The sequence below is a fragment of the Quercus lobata genome, chromosome 4 (genome assembly GCF_001633185.2).
Source record: "Quercus lobata isolate SW786 chromosome 4, ValleyOak3.0 Primary Assembly, whole genome shotgun sequence".
In the NCBI taxonomy this organism is placed as follows: Eukaryota; Viridiplantae; Streptophyta; class Magnoliopsida; order Fagales; family Fagaceae; genus Quercus; species Quercus lobata.
Window position 1 is genome coordinate 95,764,007 of NC_044907.1, and position 13,699 is coordinate 95,777,705.

At 35.4% G+C, this 13,699-nt stretch overlaps 2 protein-coding genes across 4 annotated transcripts in view; one reads left to right on the top strand and one right to left on the bottom strand.

The window, feature by feature from the left end:
- LOC115986489 (protein FORGETTER 1) overlaps positions 1-13,699 on the top strand; it is a 44,249-nt gene that overhangs the window by 15,425 nt on the left and 15,125 nt on the right. For 2 of the 3 annotated variants that reach the window (XM_031109569.1, XM_031109572.1), the window contains 15 exons: positions 352-449; positions 538-673; positions 878-984; positions 2,544-2,639; positions 2,764-2,851; positions 2,972-3,092; positions 3,220-3,331; positions 3,416-3,539; positions 3,609-3,686; positions 3,775-3,893; positions 5,597-5,650; positions 5,796-5,898; positions 7,053-7,181; positions 9,295-9,406; positions 9,604-10,031. In XM_031109569.1, the coding sequence (XP_030965429.1) occupies positions 352-449; positions 538-673; positions 878-984; positions 2,544-2,639; positions 2,764-2,851; positions 2,972-3,092; positions 3,220-3,331; positions 3,416-3,539; positions 3,609-3,686; positions 3,775-3,893; positions 5,597-5,650; positions 5,796-5,898; positions 7,053-7,181; positions 9,295-9,406; positions 9,604-9,635 (1,509 nt within the window). In that variant the 3' untranslated portion in view covers positions 9,636-10,031. Of the gene's footprint in view, positions 1-351; positions 450-537; positions 674-877; positions 985-2,543; positions 2,640-2,763; positions 2,852-2,971; positions 3,093-3,219; positions 3,332-3,415; positions 3,540-3,608; positions 3,687-3,774; positions 3,894-5,596; positions 5,651-5,795; positions 5,899-7,052; positions 7,182-9,294; positions 9,407-9,603; positions 10,032-13,699 lie in introns of those variants that run through there. The other variant, XM_031109570.1, reaches the window with a different exon arrangement.
- Positions 10,008-12,082, bottom strand: LOC115986490 (metacaspase-5-like). The gene is made up of 2 exons (XM_031109573.1): positions 11,717-12,082; positions 10,008-11,062 (listed from the first exon to the last, which is right to left on the bottom strand). Exons 1-2 carry the CDS (start codon positions 12,060-12,062, stop codon positions 10,155-10,157), a joined length of 1,254 nt encoding a protein of 417 aa, XP_030965433.1. The 5' UTR covers positions 12,063-12,082; the 3' UTR covers positions 10,008-10,154.

Genomic DNA, 13,699 nt, shown 5'->3' on the forward strand with positions numbered 1-13,699 from the left:
TGAAGCCATTAGTTGAGTTGTGATACTGTTGTAACTTCCTGAGTCCTTTAAAAGCTCAACAGCTACTTTCTCGTTAACAAAGCCTATCTGTGGGGGAGGTGACTACATTCTTTTAATATGGATAAGAGGGGGAGGGAGAGTAAAAAAGAGGGGGGGGGGGTGTGTGGTGTGATAATTTATTATTGTAATTTGTTGCCTCACGTGTTAATCTTTGTTCTTCTGTGCACTGTCAAGCTTCACTGCTTTTTATACTTGGACATTGGATCTGTTTAGTTAACAGTGGAATCATGGGCAGTTCTGCTGCATCTAATGCTATTATCCTTGTTGACCATGCATGTAACTTTTATGCAGCTTGGAGGGCCTGAAAAAGTGTCAGAAATTACAGGGAGGCGAGGCATGCTTGTAAGGGCTGCTAGTGGAAAAGGTGTAACTTACCAAGCACGGAACACGTGAGTTTGGGTATCCTTTTCCTCATGGTTCTTTGTTTTTTTTTTTTTTCATGGTGGCTAAAAGTTGCTATTTTGTATATTGCTTTAGAAAAGATGTCACAATGGAGATGGTCAACATGCATGAGAAGCAGCTCTTCATGGATGGTAAGAAATTGGTTGCCATCATTTCTGAAGCGGGGTCGGCTGGTGTTTCTTTGCAGGCAGATAGAAGAGCCACAAATCAGGTATGTTTATTTTGTGAAAATTTTTCTCATATGCAGGGCATAGTTTTTCGACTACCTCATCTGCATGCTTACTGCAATTTTCTTCTTAGTAAGAACTGAATATAACATCCCTAGAGGATTCAGATATGTAATTTATTCGCCATTTTCTTTTCAAGCTGTTCCCTTTTCTCATTTTTTTTTTTTCATTTTACTATTTAATGACAGAAAAGAAGGGTGCATTTGACACTAGAACTTCCATGGAGTGCTGACCGAGCAATTCAACAGTTTGGAAGAACTCATCGGTCAAATCAAGCCTCAGCGCCTGAGTACAGGTTACTAAACGCCATATATTCAAATGATAGCTGCAATAGCTTGGCCTAGCAAAAAGAAAAAGAGAAAAGGAAATAGCTTGTGCTCTTTTAACTTTGCGCCAGAAATGAAAGAGAAAAGGCGACCTCTCTTTGACCTATGTCAAATGTGTGTGGTTGTGGAGGGTTTAGGGTGGATCTAGGGTGTAGAATTGTTGATGAAAGGTTAGGGTTCAAGATTGAGAATGGTTGTAGTAGAACAGAGAAGATTTGATTTAGGGTTGAAAAGAGCAAAAAAAAAAAAACATAAGTCGATTTTTTTTCACAACCTGTTAACAGTTCCATGAATAGTATTGCAGGGGAAAAAAAATAAAATCGAAGAGAAAAGGAAGGGAAAAAGATCAATAAGGCTAAAGTGTCTCAATACTCAAAACACTCAATATTTTATTGATCAACTGTAACTTGTTTGAGTACAAAACTCATAGACCCTAACTCTAACTTCTTTTAGTAGAATGAGGACTTCTGCTTCAACTAGTAAACCAAATCCTAATTGAATTAAACCAAAGCCCACAGTTTTGGAGATATTTGGACTGCTATCCCTCTTTGTATCTTGTGGGTTATCTGGAAGGAACGGAATAGCCACACTTTCGAAGGCATGGAACCATCTATTGCGAATTTGAAGCTCAGTTTTTAAGTACTTTCTATGCGTGGATGGCTACTTTAAGTGGTCATTCTTTTTCTAGTTTGCTGGAATTTCTTGATTGCCATACTTTTCAGTGATTTTGATTCACCTTCAGTATTCATCCTGTGTACTGCTTGGTGCTTTTGTCCTTTTCAATTATTAAAATTGTACCTTTCAAAAATGAAACCCATGGCCATAACTATGGCCCATACCCAACAATTGTAGAATTACAAAAATACCCTTGACTCTAGAATGAACAAATAAAACATAAAATAAAATATAAACCCTAGTTAATCACTGTGGACACTTATTCTTGGATTTTGCCTTAACCTTAGGCTTCCAAAGAGGATATTCTTTCTCTAACCATGTTATTTTTTTTATAAGTATTTCTCTAACCATGTTATGGTTATGCCATCCATTTGTCTCTTGACCATTACGTTTTACAACTTTCATGCTTGTTTCTCTTTTTACTAAACTTGCTCTCTATGTACTCTATTTTAGACTTAGGCTCAGTCCTTTAGATTTTAAAGTACCCCTCTATATTTCTTACTTCGTGTTTACTATGCGACTAATTTCATCCACTAAAACTATACTGTCCTCAAAAAAGCATACACTAAGGGACTTCAACTTGAAAGTGTAGTAAGTTCATTCATAATCAACACAAGGAATTCTTGATGCAATCCTATTGTGATAGGAAACTCACTTGTGACATCTCCACTTGTTCTCACGCTTGTTACAACTCCGTTAACTACACAATCCTTATACCCCAGTAATGCTTTTGCCAATTTGAATTAGTTGAGACAGTTGCAAATGGTTGCCGCATTCAAAGTAGATGTCTTTGATGATTTATGGAGTTTTTGAATTTGTTTGACAAATTAATTTTTACTCCTATGCTTTGCAGGCTACTCTTCACTAATCTAGGCGGAGAGCGCAGATTTGCATCAATTGTTGCCAAGAGATTAGCATCCCTTGGTGCTTTAACACAGGGAGACCGCAGGCAAGTTGGGTTTGTTCTGATATTTTGGTTATGAAAGCACTATGTGAATTCAACTTATCAAAAAAAAAACTTATTCGTGAACCCACTGAATCCTGTGCCTTATATGTGGTTGAATACATTGCAGGGCAGGGCCATCTTTGAGTGCTTATAATTATGATAGTGCTTATGGAAAGAGGGCCCTTGTGGTGATGTATAAAGGAATAATGGAGCAGGTTCTTATTTTATTTTATAGCATTTTCCTGACAATAATATCTCTCTTGCTCTCTTTGTGCTAAAACCAGTGGAAAAAATAAGCGGTATACTGTGGGAACTAACAAACTCATACTTTTCAGGATTCTCTGCCAGTTGTACCTCCTGGATGTTCATCGGAAAAACTAGAGACAATCCAAGATTTCATTGTGAAGGCAAAAGCTGCTCTTGTGTCTGTTGGAATAGTTAGGGACACAGTTCTTGGTAATTTTTAATACTAAAACCATCTACTTACAACTGAGTGGAATAAAACCATCTACTTGTTCATATTCTTGTAACTATCACTTTTACTTGGTTTTATATATATGATCGAGTTTTATATTTGGCACAGCTAATGGAAAAGATTCTGGAAAGTTGTCTGGCCGTATTGTTGACTCAGACATGCATGACGTTGGACGTTTCCTTAACCGGATTTTAGGCTTGCCCCCTGATATTCAAAACAGGTCTGTGGGTTGTTGATTGTAAAGTGATATGGTCACTGCAGTTAGAATTGTGCTTGTTATCTTAACACATCCATCGAAACACAGGCTGTTTGAGTTATTCATCAGCATCTTGGATCTCCTTATTCAGAATGCACGCATTGAAGGGAATCTTGACTCAGGGATTGTTGATATCAAAGCTAATGTCATTGAATTGCAAGGAACTCCCAAGGTTAATTCTTCTTCCAAATCTCTCACCGGGTTTTCAAATTTTGTCTTACTAATTTCTTTTTCTGTTCAGACTGTTCACGAGGATCAAATGTCTGGGGCATCAACAGTGCTGTTTACTTTCACTCTTGATCGTGGAGTCACGTGGGAGGTGCCTTTTCCATTCCAAATGTTAAGTTGAGTGGGTTGTTGATTTTGGAAAGTAACTAAACATGTCTAATTCAATTTTCCTGTGTCAGTCTGCAAGTACCATGCTTGACGAGAAGCAAAAAGATGGGCTTAGTTCAGCAAATGATGGGTTCTATGAATCTAGAAGGGAGTGGTTGGGGAGACGTCACTTCATTTTGGCATTTGAAAGGTATTATATTTGGATTTTCTTATATCCATGCTTTTTCTTGTTGAATCTTATATCCATGCAATCATGCACTTATATAAATATAAATTTCCTGTGTACATAATCTACTTTTTGATTTTTAATAAAAATTTTATTACTTATAAAAAATATACATTTACATAAATAAATCTAAGAAGGAATCTAGAACAACTTATTGTTTTCATGTCTTCTTTATATATATTATTTTTTTGGGGGTTTCAACTCTCTGACTTGTTGGCTTGTCTTCATAAGAATGATACTATTTCTAAAATGCTTAGGGCCTGTTTGGTGTGAGGATTCTTGTTTTTGTTTTCAAAACAATGTGAATATGTTTTTCAAAAAATTGGGTTAGAAATCAGTTTCCAGGGAACAAATTTTTGCATTATGTGTGTTTGGCTGCATTTTTTGAGAATTTTTTTTAAAGAACTGAAAATAAATTTTTTTTGTTTGGGGCCAAAATATTTACAATAATGCCATTGAAAGCAATTTTCAGAGTACTGAAAACCCCCCAAGGGCTGTTTTCAGAATACATGTTTTGAACACTGTATTTTGGAAACTATTTTATTAAAACTGTATCCTCAAAACACCTACCAAACACTAGATTCATAAGTGGGACCCAGCATTCTCAGGTTTCAAAAGCAAAATAATGTATTAAAAACCTTCTACCAAACTGGCCCTAAATTGATACAATAAGAATTTGGATATCTTGTGCTTAAAAACACAAGGAATGTTGCACCACTATGCTCATATTATGGGTGGCAGTTTCAAAGTCAACCAAAGTCATACATATTGAATTTTAGATTAGAGGTACTAGATCTTTGGCAGCGTTCGGATGAGAGGAACTGATGTTGAATAATATTGTTCGTTATGTGTATTATTTATTCCTTAATTTAGGTAAATATTTCTCCCTATCCTATTTTTTTTTGTCCAGTATTCTATTCTTGGTTGTCCTAAAATGCTTTAGTTTTAAAAGTCAACTGTCATTAATTACTCTTTTTCCAATACCCTGCCATTTATATTATTTAAGTATGTGTGTCTATATATATGTGTGTGTGTGTGTATTAAAAGTGGACAAAAAAAGGGGACAGAGGGTGTATTACATTTTAACTAGACTGGACTGTATATTGGTATTATATGGGATTAGCTAATGTTATCATTTTTTCCCCTTGAAATTGCTTGTTATTCATCTTGCACAGTACCATTAAGTAAATATCTACTTTGGTTACTAATTGCTAGAATATGAGTGGCTAGAAACTCCCAAGTCCAGACATGCTTCTCGCATTAAGGGAAGTTATCTTGAGTTAGTTGAACAATATGAATGTAATTTGATGTTCTTATATCAAAACCTATTGTTTCTCTTTGACATGTTGAAATTGCGGGCTTGAGTTTACTTTTTACGTTAAACCATCCCAAGGTCTATATCTGTTGACTATATTTTTTTGGGGTTAAGTTACCTAGTGTGATTTTTTCACTCTACTATTGGAACTTATTTCCTTTTTATTTTGAAACCATCCCATATAGTTTATTCTTTACTAAATCTTACAAATAAAAACCTCAATTGTCATATTTATGTGCACCTGCATTACCAATGCACACTGACGTACACAATAGCATATATATAATTCAAATCAGTAAAGCCACCTGCTTGACTTGCTCTTTTCATTGTTTTGCTCTGAATTGTGTTTCAGTTCTGCTTCTGGAATGTATAAGATAGTCCGTCCTGCTGTTGGGGAGTCAATAAGGTATAGATTTTTTATTTTCATAATTAATAGATTTATATGATAAAAGATCATAACTATATTGTTTTTTTCTTGGTAGTTACCTGGCTTTATTAAGCATTGCACTTTAGCCTCTAATTTCTAACCACCTTATTTTTATGTTCTCCAGGGAAATGACCCTGTCAGAGCTTAAAAACAAGTACAGAAAATTATCATCTTTAGAGAAAGCTCGTAGTGGTTGGGAAGATGAATATGAAGTATCATCTAAACAGGTAGAGAGTGTTGATGAAGTTATTTTTGTATATATAGTCGAGTGATGTCTGCATAGAACAACATTAATGATCAATTTCATATGAATAATTGGCTAATTAGGTGTACATGACTTGATATTGAAAATTGCTATTATATTTGTGATTAAAGGCATGAATTGCTCACTCGCTATTCTGTAACAATGCTGTTCAAGCCACCTTCAACTAGATGTATATGCTGAAACAATGTGGCTCATCATTTCTTTCCACCTAATATTTCCTAAAAAGTCTTGCTGGACTATGAAGATTAACATTTAGTTGTTCCGACTAAACAGGTGGAGACTCATAAATGTTTGATACTGCAAACTCATTATTTTTTCAGCATTATCTAGTTTACACACCGCATGGTGCAAAATTTTTATTTAGCAGTAACGGAATTTTTAACAAAAAAGTGTTGTACAAGACTAAGAGAATCCCAATGTTAGATTATATGTTTTTAATACGAATGCCAAATTGCATGCCAATTGGATGTTTTTTACCATTCGATCCATAAACATATTTTATATGTAGTATCCAAAGTACACTGCCTGTGTACTTGGGGTTCTCCTTTTTGTTTATTCTTATTTTCAATGAAGCACTATTACTTGTAAAGAAAAAAAAAAAAAAAAAAACTATGTTTTATGTACAATTCTAAAATATGAAAAACTTGAAATGTTAACAAATTTTTTAGATTTAGTAGTTATTGATTTTTAATCATCTTGATATTTTTTAAATTATGTGGAGGGTTTAAGGAGATACTATAATGCAATGTTGGACTGTTCAAAAACTCATCCAATAAAAAGTTATTAAGTGGTGTGGAACTAACATAATTACATTAGGTGTAGCTTAAATTTTAGCCTATATAAATAAGTAAGAACCCTGGAGTAGTAAGTGCAAAGGATTCCTTGTATTACCTCCTTAACTACTTGAATTTCTCTCTTAAAATTTTATGAGTCTTTAGAATTAATTAAACTGTCATCTATCCTGTACTAGTGCAAGAATCTGTACTGTAGATTTTTAATTTCTAAACCTGATACCCTAAATTAATGGTTGGTGTACATGCCTGTCGATTCTGGTTGTTTTTTTTTTTTTTTTTTTTTTTTTTCTTTTTCTTGTAGCTTATTTATCTTTATTTGTAGTGCATGCATGGCCCCAATTGTAAGCTTGGTGACTACTGTCAAACTGGCAGAAGAATACAGGAAGTAAATGTATTGGGTGGGATCATCCTTCCTGTTTGGGGCACTATTGAGAAGGCCCTTTCTAAGCAGGTAACCTTGCTTCACCTGCTTCTCAATTAATATATCTGTGCTGGTTTTGTAATTTGCAAAGCAAATAGTTGTTAAAAGGAAGCCTGTTTTCGAACTTGGTATTAACTGTGTTCAAGATTCAAAAGAGTCCTACTCAGTTCTGCATTTATTTACCAAGAAAATAGAAGGTAAACATTTTTATGTTCAGGTTAAAGTTCAGAGTTCATTGCATCTGAAGGTGAACAAAATTTAGAGTTGGAAGTTGGATATTAATTGTGAAACAAGTTTGTACTAATCCAAAAATTAAAAATTAAAAAAAAAATAATGTGACAAGTTGTGTCATGCAGACACTAGAATGTCAAACTATCTCCATGATTCTAGGTTGTACTCTACTTCAATTGCCTAGTCTATCTTTCTTTCTTCCTTCTTAATAGAGGTTTTGAACACTCTTGTACATGTTCTTTCCAAGATTAACCCATTGGAACTACTTCCCTGAACCTCCCTTTTCTCCACATCACTGCTCCGGTTTTGAGTGAAGCAGCAGAAAATACGATACAGCAAAAGCAAGCTACTTTTATTTTACTAAGTTTTCTTTTAGTTTGTTTCCTCCTTGTCCCCAAAGCTATGTCGTCCAACTGATACTATCAAAAGGGGTAGTTTATCCCTTAGCCTAATTGCTTAGTCATTATCCAAATTTCGAAAGGTGATCGAGTTTGTGATGGGGTAAAGGAAAAAGTATAATTTTTAGGATAATGTTTGATACAGAAAATTATTAATGTTCAATTCTCAGTTCAAGTCGATTCTTGCCATTGAGAAGGCACCAGTCAAGGGATCCAGGAGTAGATTCTTGGATAAATAAGATATTGATATTGGATGCTTATTTCTCCGATTCTGCGTATTGTAATTTTGAATGCTTGATAGATGTTCTTAATCCTGGAAAAGGGAATTTGGGAGCTTGAGCTCCATCAAAGATTATTTTTGGGTATTTCGTCCTGATTTGGAATAAGAGTGACACAGGGCAACCAGAACAATTTAACAATAAAATTGAAAGATAGGAAAATAAAAGAATATGACCAATGAGTCCTAGCTTGGAGTCAGCACCAAGTGGGAAAACCACTAGGAGTCAGCACCAAGGGTGGAATTGGTGTTAGCACCAGACCAAAGAGACCAAACAGCCATTTGTTTTTTCATTTATCAAAATATCAACCATCTCCTCAAGGAGTACAATAGGTTACTTATAAAGGATTGTTAAACCGTAGTTCTAATTGGCGTAGGAAACCTTAATTTCCTTATTTCAAAAATAGCCCTGCTTTCAAATTGAAATACTAATAGTCTAATAAACTACTAGGACCTAAAATATAAAAATGCAATTGACTTGCAAACATAAATAATACTAAATAAAAATCTTCCTGTGTCTCCTGCATCAAATAGTTAATCACAGCTATCTATCCTAATCTTTTTGGGCCATTTGCAGTGTGCATCCTAAATTACAAAATTTTGCAATAAACACCTTTATTTGTGATTATTTTGCAATGTCTACCCCACTGTCCAAATTTATGTTTAATTTCAAATAAATTAAACATAGTAGTTTAGGTTTTAGGGTAAACTTAATATCAAATAAGAGTATTGATTGCAAAACTTTAGTAGTTTAGGGTTCAAGGCAACCCCCCCCCCCCCCCCCAAAATTTTTTTTTTATAGAGTCTTGCTTTGCTGCGTATTGTGTGTGTGTGTTTTGGTCAACAATAAGAAATTGAATCCCTATTGACAACCCATTCGGATAAATGTCTGTATCTTTGGTGTCTTTGGAAAGTGAGAAATAGCAAAATTTTCAAGGGTAAGAATTTGGATGCTAGTATGAGGAGAGACAAATGTGACTATATATTAGTCTTTGCATGGCCTTCTCAGATGGGGCGGGTTGGGAATTCTGTGTTTACATGTCTTGTCTAGTAATAAGCTACTTCTTTCTGACCCTAATATTTTAGTTCATCATGTTAAAATGTAGAGGTATTAAGTCTGTATTTTGGCTTGCTAGAGAGTAATAAATTTTGGCTTGGTCCTCCAATTGTGAGGACTAATGTATATTTTGTTCTACTTAAATAATTACTTATCAATGAGTACTGAAATGTTATGTAGGCTCGCCAAAGCCACAAGCGGCTGCGTGTGGTGCGTATAGAAACTACTGCAGACAATCGCCGTATAGTTGGGCTTCTTGTCCCCAATGCAGCGGTTGAATCAGTGCTTCAAGGTTGCTCTCTCTCTCTCTCTCTCTCTCCACAACAATATATTATTAATATCAGGGGGAAAGATCCAAAAATACATCTTTAGAGAGCTCATGAATGAAGCCTTCAACTATATTTCTATTGTATCCTGATCAAATTTATTTCTTCTGTGGAATTCACACATGGGGGAAATCAATATAATTTTTATTTGCGCACATTGCAGAATTAGGATGGGTACAAGATATTGACGATTGATATGAACAGCTTTTTGCTCAAAGTGATAGCTGTTTGTATCCGTTATCATTCCTGCCAAGATGCAACATTTTTGAAGCAGGGAACGTAAAATGTTTAAAGGAGCCCATGCAAGGTTGTCACTGAAGAAGAGGAAAGAGGGGAAAGAAAAAGAAAAAGGCATACTCTGCACCATCCAAAGGCACTGTGCAGTCCCATTCATTGTGATTTTTTTGATTCTGGAATCTGGCTCCAATTTTTTTGTGATATAATTTTGTATATTGTCAACATTATCACGAAAGGTGAAAGACGATAGGTTACTAGGCTGTATTGATCATAGTTCTGCTTGAACTAATTTTGTATCAATAACCTTTCTGTTTTAATTTAAATATTAGATGAAATAGAAAATCCTTTTTGAATGGATTAATTTACCAAATCCAAAGCAAAGCAGTACAATTACATCAGACAGACACACCTCACCCAAAAGGGCCAAAACACGTTGTAATTTATTCCCACTATGAATTCATCAAATAAACTTGTAGATCAGCACACAAAAGGAGCATCAACATGATGGTCACTGCAATAGAGGCCGGGTCGCTGGCTAAAACCCTGGCTCTGTAGCAGCTGTCTAGCCCTCAAAACAAGCTCCTGATTGGTGATTTCACCACCTGTCTCCTCGATGATGGTCTGAATTGCATTGCTAAAAGCTCCATAAGCTGCAGCAGCATTGCCTCCAGGAGTAGCATCAGCTGAGGTTTGGTCAGTCTGGCAGCCACTAATCAAAATTCCATTGTCGGGAAGTGATTGCTTCATTGATCCAGCATAAGCCTCTTTCTTGCTACCTACTTGTGTCTCCAGGGCTGGCTTTGAATACCCCTCATTGTTCTCCTCCAGGCTTTGTTTGAGGAAATCTTGAGCCAGACTTCCAACCATTCCCAACAACCCACCACCCTCTCCACTTTCACCTTCATCGAGCCTATGCTGAAGTTTGTTAAAGATTACCTTCATGAACTTCTTCACCTTTGGGGTTGCATCTTCCCCAAAGATGTTGTAAAGTGCTGGCCGTAGCTTCCCAACATCAATGTCATCTTTACCGGTTTTCTGCTTGAGTATTTCGATGAGAGTGGAGAGCGGCAGAGACCTACTATTCACATAGCCGTGCTCCCCATAAGCAATATCTCTGTCAACATCTTCTTCCTTCTCATGATGACGACGATGTGGGATGCGGATTCCACGGGACTCAAATGCATCTTCCACACTCTGTTTCAGGAAATTTCTAAATCCAAATCCAGAGCCTGAGCCTGAGCCTGAGCCATTTCCTTCACGCTTCGTACTCTCCCCAATCTGCTCCTTAGCCTCATCAATGAGGCCACCGCTGTGGCATGAATCAGAGACAATGGTCAACCGGCAACCTTCTGGGATCTGGTCTACCAAATCCCTGAAATCATCATCTGTTTACACACACAGCCCCACTAAACGTTAGCATCTAGCATCCCTTTTTTCTGACCAGGAAAGATGAGATTCAACCATTCAAATGCCATGATCCTTTTGAGCTGTCAAGGAGCTAATAATAATTATGATGAAATTGAATTCTTCCAAGGTTCCAAATTCCAACGCACGTTACTAAATAAAACACTCCCAATATAAAAAATTAAAAAAGAAAACTTTTTTGAGGAAAAATTTCACCCAAGAGACACTGCCATCAAGCATTGGAAAAACAGATCATATTGCCTCTTCCATAAATTTCTCTAAATGTTTTTAATCATGATGTTTTATTTGTAAGGCACATATAGATTGAGAATCAAATAACAAAAAACCACGGGTCACGGATCACGATCCACATCAGTCCTTAAATTCGAGAAATTCAAGAAAGATTTTTTGTTGTCTTTTTTCCAATGAAAATCTAAGCATCATTTAGGAATATACCCTGGGACCATTTCTAGATCATGTTCAAGAATTCCACAATCAGACAAAGAGATCTGAAATCATAGTCATCACAATTATGAAAAAGAAAAAAGAAACCCAATAAAGTAAACAATCAAAAAGGAACTATAACAACACAAACAAAAAAGATTTAAAAAGATGAGAAAGAAAGAGATATTAACCAGTGATGAGATTCATATCACAAGGGACAATGCACTCATCATATCCAGTATCATCATTTTCACCAGTCTCCGCTGGCAGACGAGTCCCGTGGCCACTGTAGTGCACAAACAACAAATCTCCAGGCTCAGCCGATCGCACCAGATCCTGCAAAGCCCTGCGGATGTTTTTCCCTGTTGGCTGAGTGTAAGACTCATCTGTGTCGATCAAAACAGTGATGTCTTCCCCTGAGTATCCATACTTGTCCACCAAGCACTGGTACATCCTCTTCACATCGTTGATACACCCTCTCAGCTCTGCCTTCGTATCTGGGTAGTTGCACCCTATCAGCACTGCCCTCTTTGTCATGATGATCACTCACTGTTTGCTCGAATTTTTTTTTTGCTTTTAACATTATTTTTGAAATATTTTAGTTAGTTATCATGTTTGCAAAACTATATAGCAAACTAGCATCTCTAGACTCTAAACTCGAATTAAAAGGTTCAACTCGGGTTTGTAAGACTCGAATTGCATGTGATGGTAGTTTGATACGGAAAAAAATCCACGTGGAAATCGAGGATTTAAAACTCAAGTTCCCATTCTTTCCATTCCATAAACAAGTTTGTTTCTTGTTCTTCCTCAGTTCTTTTCTTCTTCCTTCCAAATCTGAGTCTTCTTCTTCCTGCCCGATTTGGTCCTCTGTTCTTCTTCCTCCCCTCCTCCTCCTCCTCCTCTTCTTCTTCTTCTTCTTCTCCTTCTCCTTCTTCTTCCTTCCTGATCTTTTCCTCCGTTCTCTGTTCTTCTGTTCCTCTGTTCTCTGTTTCTCTGTTCCTGCCTGATTTGATTTGTTTTGATCTATTTCACTATAGAAATCGAGTCTTGTGAACTCGGATTTACTGTTTACAAACTTGAGTCTATAAGACTCAAGATCTATATGGCAAAAAAACCCTAGATTAGCAAGTGGAACTTGAGTATTTAAGACTCAATATTTAGATTGAAATCGAGCCTTTAAAACTTGAGATGCTAGTTTCCAGTATTGTTTCTAACGCATGTCAACTTATCATATTCTTTCCCTCACTAATGCTATCCTGCAAATTACCTCAAAAGACAAGTCACAATTGATGGAAACAAAAGCTATCTGTAAAGGGTCTCGATGGGTCTATATGTATATCTATATTCTCTTGGGATCTTAAAATAATTTTTTTTCTTTGTCTTTCTAATTTATTTTATTTTGGTGGAAAAGAAAAAAAAGGGGTTTCCAACCACTATTCAAAGTTTTTAATGGAATTATTGATAGTAATAAATAAATTAAAAAATTCTTTATTTAACTTTTCTATTCTGTGAGTGGTGGGAGTCATTCTTTACTACTTGCTATTCATGGGCAGTGTGTTGCCCAGAGAGTTTTAAGCAAAAAATACCATATGAGAGCATAATGGCTTTATTACTTTTTATCTTTTGCACAAAAAAGAGTAAAATTTTCCCCTAAAAAAGTAAAATTTTCCCATAAAAAATGTAAAGTTTTGAATTGACTTTTATTAAAAGGAAAAATTCTAGAACCACAATTAATTCTATATCTATTTTCACAACTTTATGATGTGGCTACAGTTTATAATTTATATCCTAATTATTTAATTTAATGTTTTTTTGTGCCTTTTACACAAATATTAAATCAAAAATTAAAATTGAGTGTTCACTTTATAATTTATATTCTATCAATCATTATAAAATAATGAAAAAAATAGTAATTTATAATTTATATCGTTTTCCCTATTTCCTTGTGTTGTGATGTTAACACCTTCGAGAGACTCCAATTGAGTACTTAATATAAGAGTTTGACTTATCTCTAGTACTTTTTTAATTGGACGTATCATTTTGTTTTAAATATATAATGGCAAGTGGTGGTGGGTTTAATTTCCACATTTTATTTAGTTAGTGGGTGACGTGATAGTCTCTTATTAAAACAAAAGGAGATTCCAGTAAAAAAGTACTGGAGATAAGTTAAACCC